The 23,117-nt window shown below is 38.1% G+C and overlaps 1 protein-coding gene across 2 annotated transcripts in view; it reads left to right on the top strand.

Annotated features, from left to right (window-relative positions):
• The window catches only part of LOC149264209 (vesicle-fusing ATPase-like), a 320,022-nt gene that overhangs the window by 194,597 nt on the left and 102,308 nt on the right, over positions 1 to 23,117 (top strand). For both annotated transcript variants that reach the window (XM_089427646.1, XM_089427644.1), the window contains exon 12: positions 7,194 to 7,327. In XM_089427646.1, coding sequence (XP_089283772.1) covers positions 7,194 to 7,327 — 134 coding nt within the window. The remainder of the gene's footprint in view (positions 1 to 7,193; positions 7,328 to 23,117) is intronic.

A 23,117-nucleotide genomic window follows, 5' to 3' on the forward strand; every position in this document is an offset into this window, starting at 1 on the left:
CTCTCTCTGGACATTGTTTTGCTCTCTCTCTGCCTAGTACTATTCGACCTAGGAAAACTTCCTTCTTCCGGATACTCATTGCCCCTCACTACAAGAAATTTCCTCGATCTGAATTTCGTCTTGAGAACTTCTCACTTCAGAAATTTGATCTCTTGATCTCTCGATGTGTTTTCCAAATGACCCTCAAGCTCCCTTAAATAATCTTCTCGTTGACATTCAACGACCCAGATTAAAAGCTAATCAATGGCTAAGATCAATTTGGCTTGATCCTTGTCTTCTTCTAGGAGTTACACCCACAATTAGATTAATATCCATTAATATTTTTAATTTCCTAAGTTTAGACTTAGGGTCCCATTAAAAAAATATTAATTATTTTAATAAAATTGTTTTTGGGTGGAATTTCCCAAAACACTTTCTGGGTTCTTTGGAATACATGTGCCCAAGCGTCCCTGCAAAAATTAAGGCCTAGAGCACATCCGATGCTACCCCAAATCAACACTCTCTCTTAGCGAGGAATGTGCTCTAGCAATATATGTTGCTGCATACTGCTCCGACTCTGTAGCATCGTCCTCTACACTGTTGATGTATGACATGCTGTCCACCAACTACTGCGTTGCTGCTGTAATTGTACTACTACTGACACTGCCACTGTCAACACTGCATCCATACTACAACTCCCTCTCAAGTACTGCATCTGTGCTCTACTAGCACTACCACTGCCAACTGCCATTGCAAGGCAAACTGTTGCTGCTAGCAACGAAAAAACATCCAAAATTACTGAAGTAATTGTGTTCAGTATGATACCATGTGAGTGCTGAAGTTCGATTGCTGCTAGTCTCTGCGCTGACCCTCTACTGCGCTGCTGCTGACCTTTGCTCTGTGCCATCTGCACTGCTGCCAACTCTGCTTTGCGCTGTTTAGTCTCTAGTGCTCCTAGCCATTGCACTTGTCTCCCCGACACTCCTTGGCACCATCCAACACTAGTCCATCCTGCTACTTTTGATCTAGGATTCTGTAGCAAGGAAATGATCCTAGAGATGGACTCCTCAAGGATCCTGCCCATTTGTAGCTCTTCAAACTATAGCTCCAAATCAGCCCACCTCCCTCTTGGAGGTATCTCGACTATCATGGAAAACTCTTCTTCTTCGATCTTTGCGGGCGCAGCCTTCGGATTGTGTTTCTTATCCTTGTCCTTCTTCTCGAGAGGACACTGTGTAGCGTAGTGACCCATCTCACCACACCTAAAACACTTGATCTTTGAGACGTCCTTCTTACGTCTCCGCTAGTCCTGTTGTCCCTTTGATGCAAGGGTTGCATTATCCTCCTCCTCCTTTCGCTTCGACCCACTGTTGCTGCTTCCGTCAAGTTTAACCTTGACTAAGTCTCTCCTCAGGTCCTCTTGTTTTAGAGCTACCCACATCTCATCCCAATTCGGTAATGCTGCTCTGCCCTGGATACTCTGGACCAATTTTGCACAAAGCAGGGATGAAACGGGGATGTTTTTTGGAAGCGGGGATGCGGAAGCGTCTACTATATATATATTTATAAATTTTTGCATTTATATTCAAAGCAAACATCCCAAATACAAAATTAGTTGTAGAAGACATGAAAACATGCATATTTTTACGTAAATCAAGATAGATATGGCATCCATGATTCCATTGTACATCAATGATTAATTATTCGAGCATCAACCATCTATATTCTAGCAATTACCAACATACATCAAAATTTTAAGCATATTATAAAACATAAAACATTTAAGCATATTATAAAACATAAAACATAGAGCATATTATGATTTATCTAGCAAGTGAGTAACTGTCAACATTTTTCATGTCCAAAATTCAAATAATAATGTTTACAAAATAGGTCACTTGGTCACTGCGAAGACAAAAAGGTTCAAATTCATAACAAGCCTACAAGTCTAATGATTAATCTATGACAAAAGTAGCAAATTGTGAATATATCTACTAATCTCGTCCTTCCACCACAAAGAGAACGTGGCGGTGGGCCTGCACATGGTGGTAATGAAGAAGATGGTGCCTGTGAAAGTTGTGGCACTGAAATTGATGAAGACGAAACCCCTGCTATTGGTGTTGAACCATGGAACCTAGGAACCAAGGGACCAGATGGGGGTGGTATCTCAACTCAATCATCATTATCCTGGAATCGCTCAAAAAATTCATACCAAAAAAACCACTAGTTAACAAAAAAAATTAAAAACAGGAATTAGAGAAATGCTTTAAGCAAAATTCATACCACAATGGATATATCTGGATAAGAGCATCCTCTAATTGCTCTAATCGCAACACTCCATCCTCCAAATTGGGCTCCTCTGGATTCCTCTCCCAAACCTTAAGGTCTTTATTAGTCTTTGCATCATCACAGTAATGGGACAACAATCGCAAGTTGTAATGAACATAAGCCAAGCTCTCTGCCGATCTAAACTCAACTTGTTTCTTTTAACATTGTGGATGAAAGAATAAGAGCTCCAACATCCAACACCTCTCTGCAGAAGAAGTGTTTACCAACTGTGATAGCACCTGTAATGCCAAAGTTTGTAAAAGTGGAATAGCACCTCCATGCATGTTCCACCACTCAAGAGAAGAAAAAGTCTCTCAGTCTCTAATTGCATGCATGCTCCCAAATGGACCAGTGCTAAGCATATAGTTTCTCAGTTGTCTCCATACGAAATGCGTTTCGGATTTTCCGAAACACGGATCGAGAAAACAGAAACGCGAATCAGAAAAAATCGAATTGCGTTTCAGAAAAAACCGAAACGTGGATCGGGCTGTACAGTTTCGAAATGGAAGGAATCGTATTTTTCAGCCTGATCTGCATTTTGGTTTTTCCGAAACGCATTTCAGAGGGCAGATCACCCACGGATCCATACGGATCGCAGATTGGGCTTTTGATCTGGGGTGGGGGGGGATGTTTCCTGAAACACTGCTCTGGACAAAGACTTGCCACTCATATGAGACAAGAATTGAGGGCCAGTCTAACTAACTTTGAATCTTGAGGTGTATGTCCCACAACAGACAACTCATCACGGGTTTCCTTCTGCTTTGTGAGGAATGGATCCACACGCTTCCCCTTCTGCATATGAGCAGATCTCAGCTTCTTCTCCAAGTACATCTTCCGCTGCTCGGAAGATCCCTGATATAACGTAGCCAAGGCATCCCACATCTCCTTAGCAGTCCCTCTGCTAGCGACATGACACACTACTTGATCCTTTAATCTGTCAAGGATCATCCTCTTGGCCTTTGCCATTTCTGATTAGTACTTCTGCAATGGATCTGGATCTGCAAGGACAACCACCACGCTATCGACATATGTCTTGAGGGCATGCTCATCTAGAAGCAATGACATCCTTGCCTTCCAGATGACATAGTTGGATGCTCAGTCCAACCTTTCCTGATCCCTCAAGTCATTGGTTGCCATATCTGCCAAAAAATAGAAATTCGGATGACCTCCTCTCTCTTCTGTGCTACTGTTGGGCTAGCCTACACACTCCCTGCTGGAGCTAGTAAAAGCTACTGCCCCTTACTGCTGCTCAACTCTAGAGAATCGAATTCCTTGGCTAGGAATTCTCTGAGGAAGAAATTCCCTCAACTGTGCTTCTTTTCTCTCTTCTGACGATTTTCTGCCCAGCTACTTGCCTGCAGAAAAATCTGCGTCCCCCTAGCTTCTCCTCATGTTGAGGCTTCAGCGCTGCTCCCTCTACCTTGACAAAAAATTGATATGGAAACCCTTCTCTTCGTCGATTCTCTCGGAGAGAGACTGCCTCGAAATTTCAGCCCTCCGGTTAGAAATGTGCAAACCCTCTGGGGTTTTGAACTGTTGCCTCTTGCAGCTTTTCGATTTCCCTCTTCTGCTCAACGCTGGGATCTCTGGCACTGCTCTTCTTGCTTCACTTGTAGCTCCGATACCATGTGACAATTCCTAAACCGGAATCCCTACTGCAACAACTGATTATATTATTCCTATTTGTTAAATTCCTTGAAACAAATTACTTGCAGTTTCCTACGACAAATATCATAATACATGCACTGGAACCTTCACTTGATTAAATATTATGCGAAACAAGAGATTGAACAAGAAAGAAAATACAACACAATAGACATTGTTCTTTTTGGACAAATGTCACCGGAAAAACCCAATGCGGGAAAACCAGTGAAACAGTTTTACAAGTTTTATTATTATGCAGGAGAAAGTCTGAGTACAATCCTTGGATGCTCAACTAGAAATCCGATATAGAGAGAAAATAAACAAAATGAATGGTGAAATGATCTCACCCTGTCACTGGTAGAATCTGAGTCTGATCACGCTGAACTGGAGCCTCTGCGCAGAACTTTGATGGGCTAATGTAGGCTCAAATTAGGTAATTCGAACTCCTAATGAGTGTATAAATAGGAGAGACATGAATTCATTTATATCATCTCTTTGGATTAGATCATATTCTCTCTTGTGAACTTCACATTTCTTTCTTGGAGGACGAATTGGAGCATGGATGAATTTTGATGTTTGGATTGGATTTTCTTATCTTGAGTTCTTTATTGACAAATTGTTGATGGTTGGATATGTTCTCTTACATGTAAGTACACACATTTAATACTATTCTTGTTTTACTTTGTCATATGCATTGGAATGGTATTTTCGCTATACTAGGGCTAATTGCTGCATTATATTATTGTGAAATTGTGGAATTACTGTTTCTATATAGCATCTCTCAACGTATGGGCCATGTATATTGAATGGAATCTCCTAGGGATAATTATACCATTGAATTTATCTTGATAAGCCATCTCTTTTTGCAAAGCGAAGTATAAAGATTTAAGGTCATATCTTCTTGCACTAAAAGCTAAGCGAAGTAGTCCTTGAGGCCTCCTTGACCGAGGAACGAGGTTCTTTCTCATCATTCTCCTAGACTCCATTCTCCCCAAGGGATTAGGCACTGGTCTACCAATAGGCGGTCACTCAAAGAACCAATTTTCCTCACTTTTCCCCTTCTCTTCTAGGTCTAGCCAATTTGGGTTACGTATGGCATCACTTTCCCGACAAAGTATCCATAGAAAAAGTTCGATCTCTTGGCCTCTACTGCGTTGTTGTGTCCTCAAGGTCTTCTCCAAATTTGAAGCCATTCTGATGGTGGGATTTTGAGATATCCCAAGCCCTAGCTACAAGATCAAACTTTCCCCTGGTGTTCCCTAGGCTGGTATCTCATAGGATCAATTTGACACCTTTATGTGGAAATTCTTGTTTTGATCCTTAACCCTTCCTTGTTCGGGTTAAGGAAGGCTCCAAGCCAGGACAAAACCCATCCAATAGGAAAACCCAGAAAATGCTTCTCGTCTTCTTTAGAATTTGCTTACAAAGAGACTTCCAAGTCCCAAAGACCAAAGCCAACAACCCTACCAAACACCAAGTCAGCCCCCAGCAAGATGTTCTTCAAGGCAACTTGTAGAACTTCGATACTGCTACTATGATGTTGCAACTTTGGCCTCCTGCAATTGCTTCACAAAATTTCAGATCCCTGCAATAGAACTTCGTCCCCTTCCAACTGGTAGCTTCACAAATTCTAGAGTGAAATAAGAGAAGATGACCTTTAGACAAATTTCGACTTCTGCTCCTCTTCTTCGTCCCTCCAACTACTCTCTTTCTTCTTCGCTATTGCAGATCGAACTTGTGCTTGTTGTGTATCCAAATGAGTCGAGCTCCTCTCCTTTATATAGCCTTTCTTGAGGGTCGAATTCCCTCCCTTAAGGCCAACTTGATCTGCTCCTTGGGCCGACTTGGTCTTGGGATTATAAGTGGATTTTTCTTGACAAAATAAATATTTTTCTTTATTACAAAGAGTCCAAATGGGACTATGACACATGACCAATAATATTCTTTATCCTAGAAAGACCTAGAAAGACCTAGAAAACCTAAAAGCATGAAGAACATGCTTTTGACTCAAACTTGAGTATGAAACCCATAATCCAAAAATAAAATATTTCTCTTTCTTTATTTTTCTTTCTTTATAAAGAATATACATTGTCATGATTACAATTAGGTCATTATGAAGAGGAACCTAGTTACAATTTTCAATAGCATCCCCCCGCAAAAGGGGGACTTTTGGACATCACCCCCAACATTTTTCCTATAAAGGCTTTAAAAATGAAAAAAATAAAAACAATATATACAATGCCCCAATCTCACTTTCACCTTCATTTACCTTTTATTCACTTTCACTCCTTGATGCTCATTTTATTTTCAATGTTCATTGTCCACTGTTAATTTTCAGTTTTAATTTTTGAGTCTTGATTCTAGAAACTGATGACTTCAGAGTCAGACAGTGTCCTTGACTTGTCACTCTTTGCTACTTTTGAGTTTGAGTAATTTCAATTTACTATTTCAGTCTTCAATATCTACTATTTTTCTTAGTGCTAATTTGATTCTAAAATGATGAATTTAGATCACTGTGTCAATATTTTACTATTTCTGTTTCATTTATGGTTTACGAGTCAATGCATTTCATTACTGAATCTTAATCTGAATCATGTTTATATCATTTCCAAATTTGAATTGAGTACTATTTTACTGTGTACTGTTTAGTATTTACATTGCACAATGATGAATTTGCATGGGATGAATTGTTATTGTTGGGATTTTATCATATCATTTTTATATTTTTAGATGGGGACCCCTATGGTAGGTATCCGATGTCCCCCGATCCTCCCTGAATTTCCCCAAAAATTGTGGTTTCCTCCACACATCCCCCAGGTGAATCTCTCTGCTCCCATGCTCCTCCATCCCAGAAACTTGGTGGAACATCTATTTTAAATCAGTTGATTTTCTTCAACATGAATCAATGAGAAGAACTTCATAATACCAGGCTACTCGTAGTCTTCAATTATGCTTTTATTTTATTTTGTGGAGAAAGTAGGAAAAATAGACCGACATGTCTACATGAGGAGACTGTTAAAGAGTTTGTTGGACACCTTTCATCCTCAGCATGCATCTTGACTTGATTTGACAAGAATCAAGATCATCAATGTTTCATGGCATATTGGGAAGTTATATTTTCTATAGTGAATGACTAATAGTGATTGATAATGGTAATAACTCTGTTCAATGTGGTTTGTGATTTTCCCATCAAATCAAAGATTTGGAAACATCAGTGAGTCTTATACTTATTTTGTATGCAGGCCAGGGCGTTTGGAAATTCAAATAGAGATTGGCCTTCCTGATGAAAAAGGGCGTCTAGAGATTTTTCGAATACACACTAGCAAAATGAAAGAAAATTCTTTTCTTGCTGCTGATGTGAACCTTGAAGAACTTGGTGCGTCAAGATGTTTTTTCTTTTAACTTTCATTTTGCTTAATAGTTAGTTACTGTCGATCATAAATCTCCAATATTTTGATATATTGTTTTTTATCCATGTAATGAACCATCCTACCCTCTAACCCATAAATAAGGGTAAGATATTCTTCAAGGCTAAAGACTGTACAACAACAAGGCTCAAAGCTGTTACAATTATATATGAACTTAACATGTCACGTGCAGGAATTGAACCTGGGTAGGGTGAATAACAATCATTCTTTCCAACCACCTGAGATAAACCCATTTGATTTGATATAAAAAACTTATTTGTTAAGAATTTCATTTTTCAGTTCATCATCCTGTCTCCGTGTAGTATTATTTGAAACAATTGTTCTTATTTTATAATGATTAATTCATTATGTTGAAATTTGTTGTTTTTATTCATGGTTATTGGAGTGTTTTGTTTAGATTCAAGACTTGTTACACATAAATGCATCTGTTATTTGTGAAATACTGAAAGCTGGTTTTAAGTCTACCTTTACTCTTGGTACTTCTAATAGTGGGGTGCCGTTGACACACAAAAGTCTCATGTCATTTGCTGAGCCTCTGTTGCAGGAAATAGCTGAGTCCCCTGTGTTTCGAGTTTCTACCTCCTGAAATGCCAGGAAATGTGTACCAAATGCACTGGAAACATGGAGAAACCTTGCCTTTGCTATTTCACGATTTGGAAACATGAACAGAAACACCATGACATGTTTCGAGCACATTTCACCTTTTAAAGCAGTTTTTTCTGCTTCCATAAAACACGTTTCAGTAAGGAAAATGAACAGTAGGTCCCACCAAAAAAAACAAAACTTACTACTGAACCTTTGATATGATACTTCGGCACTACATTGACTTTAATGATTAGTAAAGAAGAAAGGATACTTCTAGAAAATGTTTCTTTCTTTCAAGATGATGTGCTATTTACAAAGAACTGTGAACTTTGGAATCTTTATAGTTTTGTATTCTTTAATAATAGGTTTCCCTGTTATCAAATTTGGGGGGCTAGGTTTCCAGCACATCCCATTTTGGGAACTCGTACCTTTTTCCCTGCATCATGCAACTTAGGTAGAGTTTAGAAGGTTTTGGTATTTGGATCCAAATGAAGCGAACAAAGTTCCTTCTGTAGATTAATTACTCCAAAAGACTTGGAATATCAAGATATCCATGAGGATACAAATATTATATATTATTATGTCTGAATAAGAATGAATGATTTACAATGAGAATGAGAGGCTTGCTTATATATTAGGCAAGTGTCTCTTCATGAAGAGTCATGTCTCATTTAGACATGCCTCTTCAACCTAATTACTAATTAACTAATAATTATTTATGCTTATTATCATTTACATTATTTATATATATTTTATTCGGAACATTGCCTTCTTCCTCAAAAAGCTTTGTCTTCAAAGCTTGTCGATGAAAAAGGCTTGATCTCTTTTTCGGCTTCAAATGACTTTCTTTCTCGGAACAATCATCTTTGTTGATACAAGCTGATATATTCTTCTAAGTGACAAACAAAATTGTCGCACTGAAAAAGGATCAGACCATCCAAGATTAATCTTCTGTGTAGTATTGTGATCACTGGAATTTTGTAATGACTTGTTAGCATAAGACTGGATTGAGATTACATCACTATTATTTGGAACATCATTTTGTTGTTTCTGGTCTGAATGGTCCCGATACATAGCATGGTTGAGTTTTCTACTCTCATGATTCGGATGCCAATAGGGTACCTTTTTGGTTTGACTTTCCCTTATTGGGCATGTGGCAATTTTTATATTTTCTTCTGGCGAAGATGTTGTTGAGTTGGTTATGGAACATTCACTTGGGATGTTCATTGTCTGAACTGCAACATCTAAGCATGTCGTTTCTTCAACTGACTTGTCTTCTTGATTTGTCATATTTACTGGATCGGTATTCGTTTCCTTATTTTCAACTTGAACTATTGCGACTGGAGATTTCGATACTTCTTCTTGAGTGAATTGTTCTAACTTATCTTTTAATGCCTTCTTATCATCCTTAAGTTTCTTAATTTGAGTGAGTAGACTTTGATTATGGTTTTTCAGTCATAAAAGTTCTTTGATTTCTGATTTATCAACCTTATTTTCAATGTTTTGAATTTTAAGATTTTCATCTTTTAGATCTGTGATTTGTTCTAATAATTTTTTATTAAGGTTCTTTAAACGCAAGGTTTCATCTTCTTGTTTTGGTAAGTGCTTCTTGAGTTCTTTCTTTGTGACCTTAGTCTTCTTCACTTGCGCCAGTAATTTTTCGACGTGGTCCTTGAGACGAGAAATTTCTTCGTCCTTTTCCATTATTTCTTTGTAATGCATATCCACAAGATTTTTATGTTCGTGTTCTAATGCTTTCTTGTTTTGCTGGATTCTGACTATTTTGCCATTCTCTTGATCTTCTTGCACTTTCTCGATACATTGGATTACATCATTCTGTGGGAGTGAGGATGGATGTAGAGAATGGAATAGGGATTCCCTTCTCTTTTTCTCCTCAGCATATTGTCGCTCAAGTATTGTGATTACTTGTTCTACATCTCTTTGGAATTGTTTTTGTTTATTTTTTTTTTCTAGTTTAAGACTAACCTAAGTACCCACGGGGGATTTGAACCAGTGACCTATCGCAAGGAGTGCCTTAACAAGACACCCATTCACCGTCAATCCAAAGCCCCGTGGGCCGAATTGTTTTTGTTTATTACTTAGAGATTCCATATTTTTTTTTTACTTCCTTTATCTCCCCTTTTTTTTATATATATATATTTCAAATATTCTCACTTTTTTTTAATTTTTTTGTATATAATTTTTCATTTTCTCAATATATATATATTTATTGTTATGATTATTATTATTTTTTATATATATTCTTCTTCTTCTTCTTTTTTTTTTATATGAATATATTTTTTTAATAAATTACTCTTTTTTTTTCAAATTAAATAATTATTTATTTATTTAATATATAACTATATTAAAATTAATATATAATATAGTTTATCAACTATATTAAAATTATATAATATAGTTCATATTAATGAATGAATTTTTTTTTTTTTTTAGGGATGATAAAATATGATGAACGTTGTGACTTAAAACTCTCTTGGCGACGTTTCATACCCAGTCACCTTAGGAACTGATGTGATGTTCTCTGTTGACTCTTTGAGTTGGATTTCTGATAGTGTCAACGTTGAGGTCACAGCGACGCTTATGAATTTGTTGAAGTGGGGATAGATAGGTTGTAGAGTGTAGAGGTATATGATGGATTTGGACAAAAGATGCGGTAGTGGGGTTTTGTGGCAAGTCAGGAATCGGGCGGTAGTGGAGTTTTCTTTTGATTTTTTTTTTTTCTATTTAATTTTTTTTGCAGTTGGGTTCAATTATTGCAAACCAAATAAGTAATGTGGATGGCCAGTGTGGGTGGAATAATGCGGCTCCCCGTGTCAATGTCAACGAGGACAATGAATAACAGTGTTGTTGATCATTGCGGACAAGGCAAAGCTGGAACTGTCGACGGCAACGCTGTTTCACTACTGCGGACTGAGGTTGTCACGAGGTGCCGGTGGTTTACAGTTGGTCGACGACTGCTGTTGGTTAGCGTCTTCAGTGGTGGTGCATTCTAGTGGTGGTGGTGCGTTCGAATGGTGGTGGCGTCTGCGGTCTGCTATAGGGCACCGAAGCTGTGGTGCCTGTCGAACAATACTGACTATTGTTCCTTACGTCGGACAGGGATAGATAATGTATTTTTTTTTTGTAATATAAATTTGTTTTAATTTTAATTTTATTTTCTCTTGAATAATTCGTCTATATATAAATTTATTTATTTTTTAAATGGCCAAAGGCCTGGCGACAAATCTGGTGAATTGGAGAACTCCAAAACTAGTAGCGAAATGCTAGAATAACGACAGCAACACAGTTGACGACAGGTTGATGCCAAAGGCCTGGTGATCAGCCAACGTGGCTCTGATACCAAATGAAGCGAACAAAGCTCCTTCTGTAGATTAATTACTCCAAAAGACTTGGAATATCAAGATGTCCATGAGGATACAAATATTATATATTATTATGTCTGAATAAGAATGAATGATTTACAATGAGAACGAGAGGCTTGCTTATATATTAGGCAAGTGTCTTTTCATGAAGAGCCATGTCTCATTTAGACATGCCTCTTCAACCTAATTACTAATTAACTAATAATTATTTATGATTATTATCATTTACATTATTTTACATTATTTATATATATTTTATTCGTAACACCAAACTACTGTAGATATGCGACCTGTTGACTTGAATACCATGTTTCAAACAATTGGGGTGCATCAAGGATTTCAAGTGGTTTGGTTATTTGAAATATGATGAAGCAGAGCTGAAGCAAGATGGAAATCCTTATCATGATTATTCAAAGGTCAATAGAAAGAATGCCATTTCTTAGGAAAGAAGTCAGTCCAAATCAAGGTATGGTGCAATTTGAACTCATTGCCTTCATTCTTTGTAAATGATTAATGGGTAGGATTGCGGAATTTTATGCCAAAGTTCTCAAAAGGATGTGTTGATGTATCTTGGATCCTTCATGGACCTGCATACAGAGATACAACCTTGATTGATACAAGATATGCATGGGCATTGGGAACCCTTCTAAAATTTTTTTGGGATGGACTTTTGTGTTGTATCCAAATCAAAATCATCATTGCCTGCATGGAAAAAACAAGGAAAAGAAAAGAACACAAATATGTTAAATACACAAACATTACTGACAATTCTAACAACTAAACAAATGAGCACCATGCATCAACTAGAGCTCCATGTTTCCAAAAGTAGTACATCATATATGCAAGTCTATTTGTAGCCTGATGTTTGGAGCTAAGTTACTGGAAATGGCTAGAGAATTTGATTGAAACATTGTTCCCTGTTTTCGAAACAGAAACGGTAGGATCTGCGTACGATCCACCTTTGTTAAATTTGGATTAAAATGTGCCTTGCTTAAGTCAATCACTTCATTAGCCCATTATTAATTCTATTATGCCATTACAAATCAATGAAATCATATTTACAATTGATTGAAAGAACATCCAATGTAAATGCAGAAGACAAGCCAAGACAAGAGAACACAAGGATTGGCTCAAGCTAGGGAAAAACCTCAAGATGGGGAAAACCCTTGAACAATTCTTCTTATTATAAAAATCAAATGATCAACAAAGAGAACTGACTTGCCATGCATGATGATTTGAACCACTTTCCAAATGCCAAGGAGGTAGCCCAATCAAGTATGCAATTCTATCCTTAAGTAGCAGCAGAGAAATACTAACCAGAGATCAGGAGTAGCTTAAGCAACGACAGAATGATATACTAAAGGAACTCGATTTTTGATAATATGATGCGGTCTTTTTTCCTGAATGGAATAAGCTCAAGTTAGCCCAAGAATGGACAGTCAAACAAGGTCAATGTGTTGTTGTCTAATGTCTGCAATATGGGGCTTAAGTCTTCAGTCCTATAGTAGCATTAGACTGCTCACAGACAAAGGTTACACCCTTTGTATTGACTGCGGCCTACCCTCCTTGACTGCGGCTGAGATGGAGGATACAAACAAGGCCCATTTGGCCCTTCCACAAGTGCCTTCAAACGTGCTGTAGTGGAAACCCTATCTGTGGCCCAAACTGAGATATGTACAAAACACAGAAAACATTCACTTCTTCTCTGAACTGCGGCCTGAAATAGAAGAGCACATGAAGCCTTAAACTGCCTCCAAACAGTTCTTCGAGCCTCCTTGCTGGCTATGGCAAACCTCAAGCAACTGCGGCCCTCTCTTCCACAGAAAGCTGTACCTAAACAAAGATATACTTCTCATCAAATCAAATCTTTTCCCTTGAATGCCCTAGCCTCAGATCTGCACCTTATTTCAGAGGAATTATGTTCCTTGTTGTTGTATCAAATGAGGTTGGAAGCACCTCCATATATAGGAATTAGAGAGGGTCAAAATACATGTTGTTTGGACTTGAACGTGGTGAAGCTGACCTTGACCATTTTACATATGAGAGTGCATAAAATCAAAAACAAATTTCTCTTTAACCAAATTTGATGATATTTAGGTTGGTTTTGGTCCTCTCGAAAAGAGGAATTCAATGCCGCAGATATCTTTCTCAAAGGAGATGTCCAAAGTGGAATTTGGCCCTAGTTGCCAATTTTAACACTCCCTCTCAACTAGGGAGAATTCCACTTGCCAATCCATCTATCATCATGTCATCTTGTCAATCATATACCGTCTCTACATCTCATCTCAACTCTGCTGAATACTGATATAGATAATGAAGAATAATTGATCGAGAGTGAGTCGCAAGACCTTGCCACTCTCCACTGACAAAAGTCAATTCACATAACCAGGGATCGAACCCTAATCGGACTTGATCCCAAGTGATCAAGCTTTTGAACATCATGCATCCTAGACATAGGGAGTACAATAGTACACGATGCGTCCATCGGTAGTGCTATGGTCCCTATTCACTTTTCCCAAATCATTCGCCAAATGAGAGGTACTTCCCATGTGTCCCAGACTACATGGGTAGGATGATACTGAAGTAATAACAGGGAAAGAATAAATCACATCCTGCTCACAACCACATGTAGGGAAAGGATGAACCACATCCTACAGTCACATATCACAACCTGAACCATCGTAGGGAAAGGTTAAACCACATCCTATGCAAATTCACTGAGAGTAGGGAAAGGATGAACCACATCCTACATGCATGTCAACCAACAATCGTAGGAAGGAACCTACACGTGGGGAAAGGAGGAACCACATCCCACCGACATGTCAACCACAAATCATAGGGAATTAGCATCCTACATGTGAGGAAAGGATGAACCACGTCCCATCGACATGTCCACATGTGACAACAAGCAGATGCCTATATGCATCTCTTTAAGAGAAGGTGAACCACTCATCCTGCTCATATGCCATAGGAGAAGGTGAACCACTCATCCTATGCATATCTCAACAATCGTAGGGGAAGGTGAACCATTCACCCTACACACATGACAACCATCATAGGGGAAGGTGAACCACTCGCCGTATGCATCATATATCAACATGAGGTATCACAGGTGAAGGTGAACCACTCACACTGTACCTAGCATACCTATAGGGGAAGTTGAACTACTCACCCTGTACCTAGCATACCTATAGGGGAAGGTGAACCACTCACCCTATGGTCACTTATAACATCAAGAAGTACCTCAGCCCCCAGGAGCTCGCAGAGTTAAATGTTCAACTGAGACCTTCATAGTAGGGTCTTTCCATGATTCCAACCTCTTTCTGAGAAAACTTGATCAAGAGGCTTTGAGAGGATGTAGGTACCCTATACATCCGTCCTGCAATGTTGGAGCTTGATTGCTCCCTACTGTAACATATCCCAAATAAAGTGGTGCTTGGTGCTGATATGATTGGAGCGATTGTGGAACACGAGATTCACTGAAAAGCGAATCCCGCTCTGCAATATACAACGGTGGTTTCCAACATGTGCTCAAATAGCTCACTGAAGAGCTTCAACGACCAACTGGCTTCATAATAAGCCATGCATTCAACTTCAATAGAGCTCCTAGAGCAACATAATTACGAAATAAGCACTAGATGTACTCCTTTTACTTATCACACTGCCAACCGAGCCAGTATTAGAATATCCATGGAATCTTAAATTTTGGCAGTGAATTTCTGACCATAACTAGTAGCAGCACAATGATATCTCAATGAGCAACTATCTAATATATGAGGCACTTCCATAGCTTGAATTAGAGGCATGTGATAGATGTTTATCAAGAAAACCAAGGATCAACAACTACTCCATCTCATCAGACTTTTAAGTGCAGGGAGTAGTGTATCAAGGATTTCCATCTTGGCTTTGAAAGTATTATATTGATCTCAGCATACATCATTTTCAATCATTACTCCCTCTAAATATTAGGAAAGTGACCTTACCCAAATCATTAAGGAGTTAACTTCATTCACATCATCATCAAGAAGTTTACATCAAGGAGTTCACAACATCAAAGTGTTCATCGTCAATGAGTCCACATCATCATCATCCACGAGTCCACATCATCAATCATTCACGAGTTCACATCAACATTAAGAGATTATGTTAGCATTAGGGGATCCACATCATTTATATAATCAAGAAATCCAAGAAATAGAGTATATAGATCAACTATATCATTTAATTCATCATTATCTAGATTATCATCATCAAAGAGTAAGTATCAAGGAGTTCAAGTCACCATTAAATAGTCCAATCACATGATTCATGACATCAATCATAGTCAACAAGGAGTATGTATCATTTATCATTCTATGGGTTCATATCATCACCATCATCATTAAGGACTTTACATCATCATCAAGAAACATTAGTGATGATAAAAGACAATAAAAGAGATGTACAATACTTATCTTTTGAAATATGGACAACTTCCTCTTAGTCCTAGCCCTTCTATGACTAGCCTATTCTTCCAACACAGGAGTATCATGTTTGCAATGCCAAGCGAATAGTGAGTCTGCCATTATGAAAGATGAGATCTCTTAGCATATGAACATTCTGTCTACCCTACAATTATAATATAATATGTCATATGGGGATTCTGTCTGCCGTTAATATGATAGACCCATATGAGAATCCTGTCTGCCATATAATATAATGTGCCATATCCATATGAGGATCTGTCTACCATGTAATATGCCATATCCATATGAGGATCCTGTCTGCCGTGTAATATGTCATATTCATATGAGGATCCTATCTGCCATATAATATAATGTGTCATATCCATATGAGGATCTATCTGCCATGTAATTGTTAGGATATTCCGACACATAAGAAATAGTTAAGTATAACTTAGTCTAGTGTAGAGTTAGGTAAAGTGTGTTTCTTTACTATGTACTTTTGTAACTTACAATCTGACGGTCACGATATGAAGTGATTTGACGGTTCATTCTCTCCTCGGTATTACCAACACTTGATCTGTGGCACCGATTGGTCCATGATCTCTATTTAAAGAGCATGGAGGGTCATTTGTAAGGTGATCGTTCATGAGAGAAGCTTATGTAAATTTTCTTTATTTCACATTAATAAATTGCCTGAAGTGGCAGCGTTGGCTCAGGCCGTGGATTGTTTCCCTCTTTGAGGGCTTTAACCACTTCAAGAATACTGGTGTACTGATCTTTGATCTGTTTGTGAGCAGTGTCCTTTGGTGTTCTATCTGAGGAAGTTACCCTGTAAATTCCTACATGGTATCAGAGTTATTTGAGGGCCGCATCTGTTGGTGATCCAAATCCGAAGCCGGTACAACTACATCTGACTGTCGTTTCCTAGATCTACTGTTTCTGACCGCTTTTGGGCCGAGCGGACTTCTCTATTATGTTAGGAGCATTTGTTCTAGTGAGGAACCCCTTTCGTTTCACGCGAAAAGGTTTCTGGTAGGCCTAGCCACGTCATTTTTAAGATCTGGAGGTATACAGACTTTATTTGTAGTTTTAGTTATTTATCTCTCTGTTTACTTCGGTTTATTTATCTCTCTATTTTTTATTACCGGATCTATACCTCTCATTTCTGCGTATGCTGTTGGCCCTGTGACTCTGTGCGATCTAGGCAAATCAGAAACAGAAAGGAATGATTTTTCTCGTGCGTATGCTCTTTTCTGCCGCGCCTTAGTGTGATCTCGGAAAATCAGAAACATCGAGGAAAATATTTAGTTTTCGGCGAAATCTAACTTCAAGCCATAAGGTTTGGTTTTTGTTGCATGTCCGTTATGGGTTGTGTGGTTTTTGTTTTGTAGGAAAAAAGGGCTTTCTCAAGTAAGAATGCACTCCAATGCTTCAGTGACTAAAAAAAAAAAACCACTCCTTCCCCTTTTCCAAAAATCACTAACCTTTTAAACTAGTTCACTTGGTCCAAAGTTATTTTATGAGAATAGAGGTCTTGGGTTCAAGTTTTTCTTTTTGTTCAGTTACTTTTTCAAAAAGCACATGTAACTTATGTTTTAAAGTTACTTTATGTAAAAGTGTTCTCACCCATTATAGAAAGTGAGTCACTTATAATTCTAAAGCCTCTTTATCTTTTATTTAAGTTATAATTTAGTGGGTAGCTCATAAAGTACCATTGTAAAAGTCACTTTCACTTATTTATAAAAGTGGGTCACATCAAAAAAAAAGTGAGCTAATTAGATTAAATTTGGAATGATTGGGGGGGGGGGGGCGATTTTTTTAAAAATATAACATTATCATTCACTTCCGCACATTTACGTACTTCATCGGCATCTTCAACAACTTTTCTTCAAAAAGCCATAACTTTTTCATCCAGAAGCCGTTTTCGGAGTCTTTTTTTTTAATCGACCTAATTTTCAAGATCTTTCCATTGGAACACTTAGTTTCAACATCTGTAACTTCAGTTTCTGTTAAAATGGAAAGTCCATGCCAAGTTATTCTTGAGTCTTGACAGCACCAACTACTTCCAATGAGTGTCCTACATGGAGGATTTACTTAGAAGTGAAGGTTTTTATAGAATAGCTTCAGGCCAAGAGTCTAAACTTAAAGATGAAGATAAGGTAGTCAAATGGGAAAATAAGCAAGATCAAGCACGTGGGTTGATAGGGATGTCTATTTCTCCAGACCTTAGATTCCATATCGCAGAACTTGATACCCCTGATAAAGCAATGAAATAGCTCAATAAAGTTTTTGGAATTAAAAATGAAATTAGAGCCCATCAACTTGAAAATGAGTTGTTTATGTTGGATCCCAATAATTTTTCTTCCTTTGAAGATTTTTTATCCAAGTTTAAGACCTTTAGACTTCTCTTGGAAGGTGTTAAGGTTAAGAAAGAAGATGGTAGCCTTATCTATTTCATTTTTACTAAGTTAGGACCAACCTAATCTGTATTTGTTTCCACCTTCCATTCTACTAGAGAAGCCTTTATTTCTCAAGGACAAGCCTACAAGTCCCCCTCTTTTGATGCCTTTTGTGATTCTTTAATGAGAGAACAAGAAAAACTCTTACATCTTGGTCTTCTTAATACTGGAAACTCTTTTAAGAAAGCCTTAGTAGCCCAACATCAACCAAATTCAAAGAATCCTAAGAAGCAATATCCTAAAAAGAATGGTCCTAAACCAAACAAGGGTCCTAAGCACTTTCAGTCTCAAGGTTTTAAAAATATAACATTATCATTCACTTCCGCACATTCACGTATTTCATCGGCATCTTCAACAACTTTTCTTCAAAAAGCCATAACTTTTTCATCCAGAAGTCGGTTTCAGAGCCTTTTTTTTAATCGGCCTAATTTTCGAGATCTTTCCATTGGAACACTTAGTTTCAACATCTGTAACTCCAGTTTTTGTTAAAATGGAAAGTCCATGCCAAGTTATTCTTGACAGCACCAACTACTTCCAGTGAGTGTCCTACATGGAGGATTTACTTAGAAGTGAAGGTTTTTATAGAATAGCTTTAGGCCAAGAGTCCAAACTTAAAGATGAAGATAAGGTGGTCAAATGGGAAAATAAGCAAGATCAAGCACATGGGTTGATAGGGATGCCTATTTCTCCAGACCTTAGATTCCATATCGCAGAACTTGATACCCCTGATAAAACAATGAAATAGCTCAATAAAGTTTTTGGAATTAAAAATGAAATTAGAGCCCATCAACTTGAAAATGAGTTGCTTGCGTTGGATCCCAATAATTTTTCTTCCTTTGAAGATTTTTTATCCAAGTTTAAGACCCTTAGACTTCCTTTGGAAGGTGTTAAGGTTAAGAAAGAAGATGATAGCCTTATCTATTTCATTCTTACTAAGTTAGGACCAACCTAATCTGTATTTGTTTCCACCTTCCATTCTACTAGAGAAGCCTTTATTTCTCAAGGACAAGCCTACAAGTCCCCCTCTTTTGATGCCTTTTGTGATTCTTTAATAAGAGAACAAGAAAAACTCTTACATCTTGGTCTTCTTAATACTGGAAACTCTTCTAAGAAAGCCTTAGCAGCCCAGCAGCAACCAAATTCAAAGAATCCTAAGAAGCAGTATCCTAAAAAGAATGGTCCTAAACCAAACAAGGGTCCTAAGCACTTTCAAGTACATGGCCTGTTGTGTCTTGGCTCGAAGAGTAGGCGACCCCAGAGTGGACGTCTCGGCTCTTGTTGAGGCATAAGTTCTTGCTATGTGTGGCTTGCAGGTTGCTGCACCTAGCCTAGGTTTATAGTGGCAGCCAGTTGGATTTGATCCTGGGCCTGCCCAGGATAACTCTCACCAGTTACCGATTGTCCTAGTGTTAAAAAAAAAAAAAAAAAAAATCAATTCAACAAAATGATAAGGCAAATAAAAACAAAGGGAAGAAGAGTGATAGACATTGCAAATTTTGTAATCGAGATGGCCACTTAGAATCCAAATGCTTTAAGAAGATAGAAGCCTTGGAAATAGCAATGAAGAAGCATAACATTTATTTGGAGCACTCTTCAACTTCAACTTCATCTTCAGAAATAACACTTTCTGCATGTGGTTGTCAAGCATCTCGGTTTGGTTATGCACTAAATGTATCTTCTTCTTCTCATTCTCATGAGTGGCTCTTTGATTCTGGAGCTCCTTATCACATGGCCAAAAACAAAGCCATGCTTTTTTCTTTAAATGATTGTAACACCAAAAATATATATGTTGGTGATGATAGATCTCTTGGTGTTGTAGGGACTGGAACTATTCATCTAAACAATGGTCAATTTAATGATGTATTATGTCTTCCAACCTTATCCTGCAAGCTGCTATCTGTATATCAGATAAATCATTCAGGTGAAGGTAAAACCGTTGAATTTTCACCTCACGATGTTGTAATTAAGGACTTAAGAGATCCTAGATATATTTTAGCTATTGGAATTGCTGATGATTCTACAAGGTTGTATAAGTTTAACAACTTTGGGTCATCAACTCTTCCCTCGGTATTTGTTGCTCATAATGATGAAGTGAGCAAACTTTGGCACGAGCGATTTGGTCACTTAAACTATCGCTCCCTTCAAAATCTCTGTAAAGAAAATATGGTGGCAGGTCTTCCTATGGTATCTTGCAGAGATGGTGTTTGTTCTGGATGTGCACTCAGAAAACATCATTGGGATAGTTTTGAAAAATGTGCCTCTTGGCACGTCTCAGCCCCTTTACAACTTGTGCATAGTGATTTATGTGGTCCACTTTCAGTTGTTTCATTCTATGGCTACAAGTATTTCTTAACTTTCATTGATGATTTCTCCAAACACACTTGGGTATACTTCATAAAACTCAAGAATGAAGTATTTAACATGTTCTTGGCCTTTAAGGCCTTTGTTGAGAAACAATCTAAACATCAAATTCTTAAGCTAAGATCTGATAATGGCGGAGGATATGTTAATAAAAAATTCATCAACTTTTGCACTGAGCATGGAATTCAAATGCAACATATTGTGCCATATACTCCACAACAAAATGGTGTCGCTGAAAGGAAGAATTGCACCTTAAAGGAAATGGCTAATTGTATGCTTCAATCTAAAGGACTTAGTCTTAATTTTTGGGCATAAGCAATTAACTGTGCAAATTACATAGTAAATCGCATTCCTACTAAGGTTTTAAAGAATATCACTCCAGAAGAAGCATGGAGCTCAATTGAACCAGATGTAAGTCGCTTTCGTGTTTTTGGAAGTGAAGCATGGGCCCATATTCCAGATGAGAAACATAAATCCTTAGAACCTAAGAGTGAAAAATGTATTTTTGTTGGATATTTTGAAGATGTCAAAGGATATAGACTTCTTCCACCTAAATTGAAAAATGTTATCATTAGAAGAGATGTAAAGTTGGCTGAAAATATATTGGCCTACGAGCCTAGTTCGGCGGATGTGCCACCTCTCTCTGTCCCTTCTACTTCTGAAAATATTTCTTCTTCAGATGATAATAGCGAGGATGACAATCCTCCCCCACCTTCTCGGGATCCTCCTTCAGCTTCTCAGCTTCCAAAATGGGTCTGTGTTACTCGGGATGCAACAGGTGCTCTTGCAGGTGATTCTACAGATTAACGACGTACACATTCTCAGTTCGATAGAGCCTCTTCTTTATTGGTTCAAGCTTCAGCGAATTATGATCCTGACACCTTTGCAGAAGCTTCAGGCCATCCAGATTGGGACACAGCTATGAATGAAGAATATCGTTCATTATTGGCAAATGATACATGGGATCTTGTTCCTCTTCCAAAGGGATGAAAACTTGTTAGATGCAAATGGGTTTACAGAACCAAGTTTGGACCAGATGGAAAAGTTGATAAACATAAAGCTCGTCTTGTTGCTAAGGGTTTTTCACAAGTTGAAGGCATTGACTATATTGAAACCTTCTCCCCTGTTGCCAAAATGAACTCTATCCGCCTTGTTATTTCCCTTGCTGCCTCTTTCAAATGGGAAGCCCATCAGATGGATGTTAAATCTGCCTTTTTGCATGGGGACTTGCATGAAGAAATTTATATGCAAAAACCTCCGGCTTTATACAAACAGACTCCAGCCTTGTATGTCAGCTTAAGAAATCCCTTTATGGTCTCAAGCAAGCCCCTTGGGCTTGGTATGCCAAAATGGATAGCTTTCTTTTATATACTGGCTTTTCTAGGTGTCATTCTGACAATACTGTCTACACCAAGAAAGTGGGTAAGTCTCTTATCATTCTTGTTCTTTATGTTGATGATCTTATCCTTACTGGTAGTGATCCAAACCTTATAAATCATGTGAAGTCCAGCCTTAAAAAGCAGTTTGAAATGACAGATTTAGGGCACTTGCATTATTTTCTTGGTCTTCAAGTCTTGCAATCCAAGGAAGGTATTTCCCTTTCCCAGTCCAAGTATGCTTGTGATCTTCTACGCCACTTTCACATGGAAGACTATAAGCCAGCCCCTTCTCCCTTTCGATCTGGAGCCTAACTTTCAGTCACTTGTACTTCCCCTGAAGTTGATGCTACTTTATACTGTCAGCTTGTAGGAAAACTTTTGTATCTAACCCATACCCGTCCTGACCTCTCCTTTGCTGTTGGCCTTATTGCTCGGTTTATGCAAAACCCACATAAAAGTCATTGGAAAGCAGCTAAAAGAATACTTCATTATGTTTGAGGTACAGTTCAATTTGGGATTCAATACAGTGTAGAGTCATCTCCTCTATTGGTTGGTTTCACTGATTCCGATTGGGCTGGTGACCCTAATGATCGGAAGTCTACTGCAGGTTATGTGTTCACTCTTGGTTCTAGACCTATTACATGGGCTTGCAAGAAACAAAGTGCCATTTCTCTTTTTTAGCAGAAGCAGTGTATCGTGGTGCCATAGAAGCTAGTAAGGAAGCGCTGTGGCTTTTTCAGATCTTGTTAGAGTTTGGCTTTCAACATCGACATCCGACTACACTTTGGTGTGATAATCAAAGTGCCATTCAACTATGCAAAGATTCAGTCCAACATCAGCGCAACAAACACATTGAACTACACATGCACTTCATCAGAAAGCTCATTCATGATCATGTTCTTGAAGTGCAATATTGTTCAACCGATGATCAAGTTGCAGACATCTTTACAAAGGCTCTCATAGAGGCGAAGTTTACTAAAATTCGATTTATGGTAGGAGTTCAAGAAGTTGTCATTAAGGGGGGATAGGCTCTAATGCCTCTTTCCTTCTCCTATTGTGTCATATTTGTACATCCTTCAGCCCTATCCCAAGTTGTTCTTAAGGGGGGATGTTAGGATATTCCGAC

The sequence above is a fragment of the Pinus tabuliformis genome, chromosome 6 (assembly GCF_031772625.1).
Source record: "Pinus tabuliformis cultivar Carrire ecotype Pingquan chromosome 6, CPIR1, whole genome shotgun sequence".
NCBI classification, from domain to species: Eukaryota; Viridiplantae; Streptophyta; class Pinopsida; order Pinales; family Pinaceae; genus Pinus; species Pinus tabuliformis.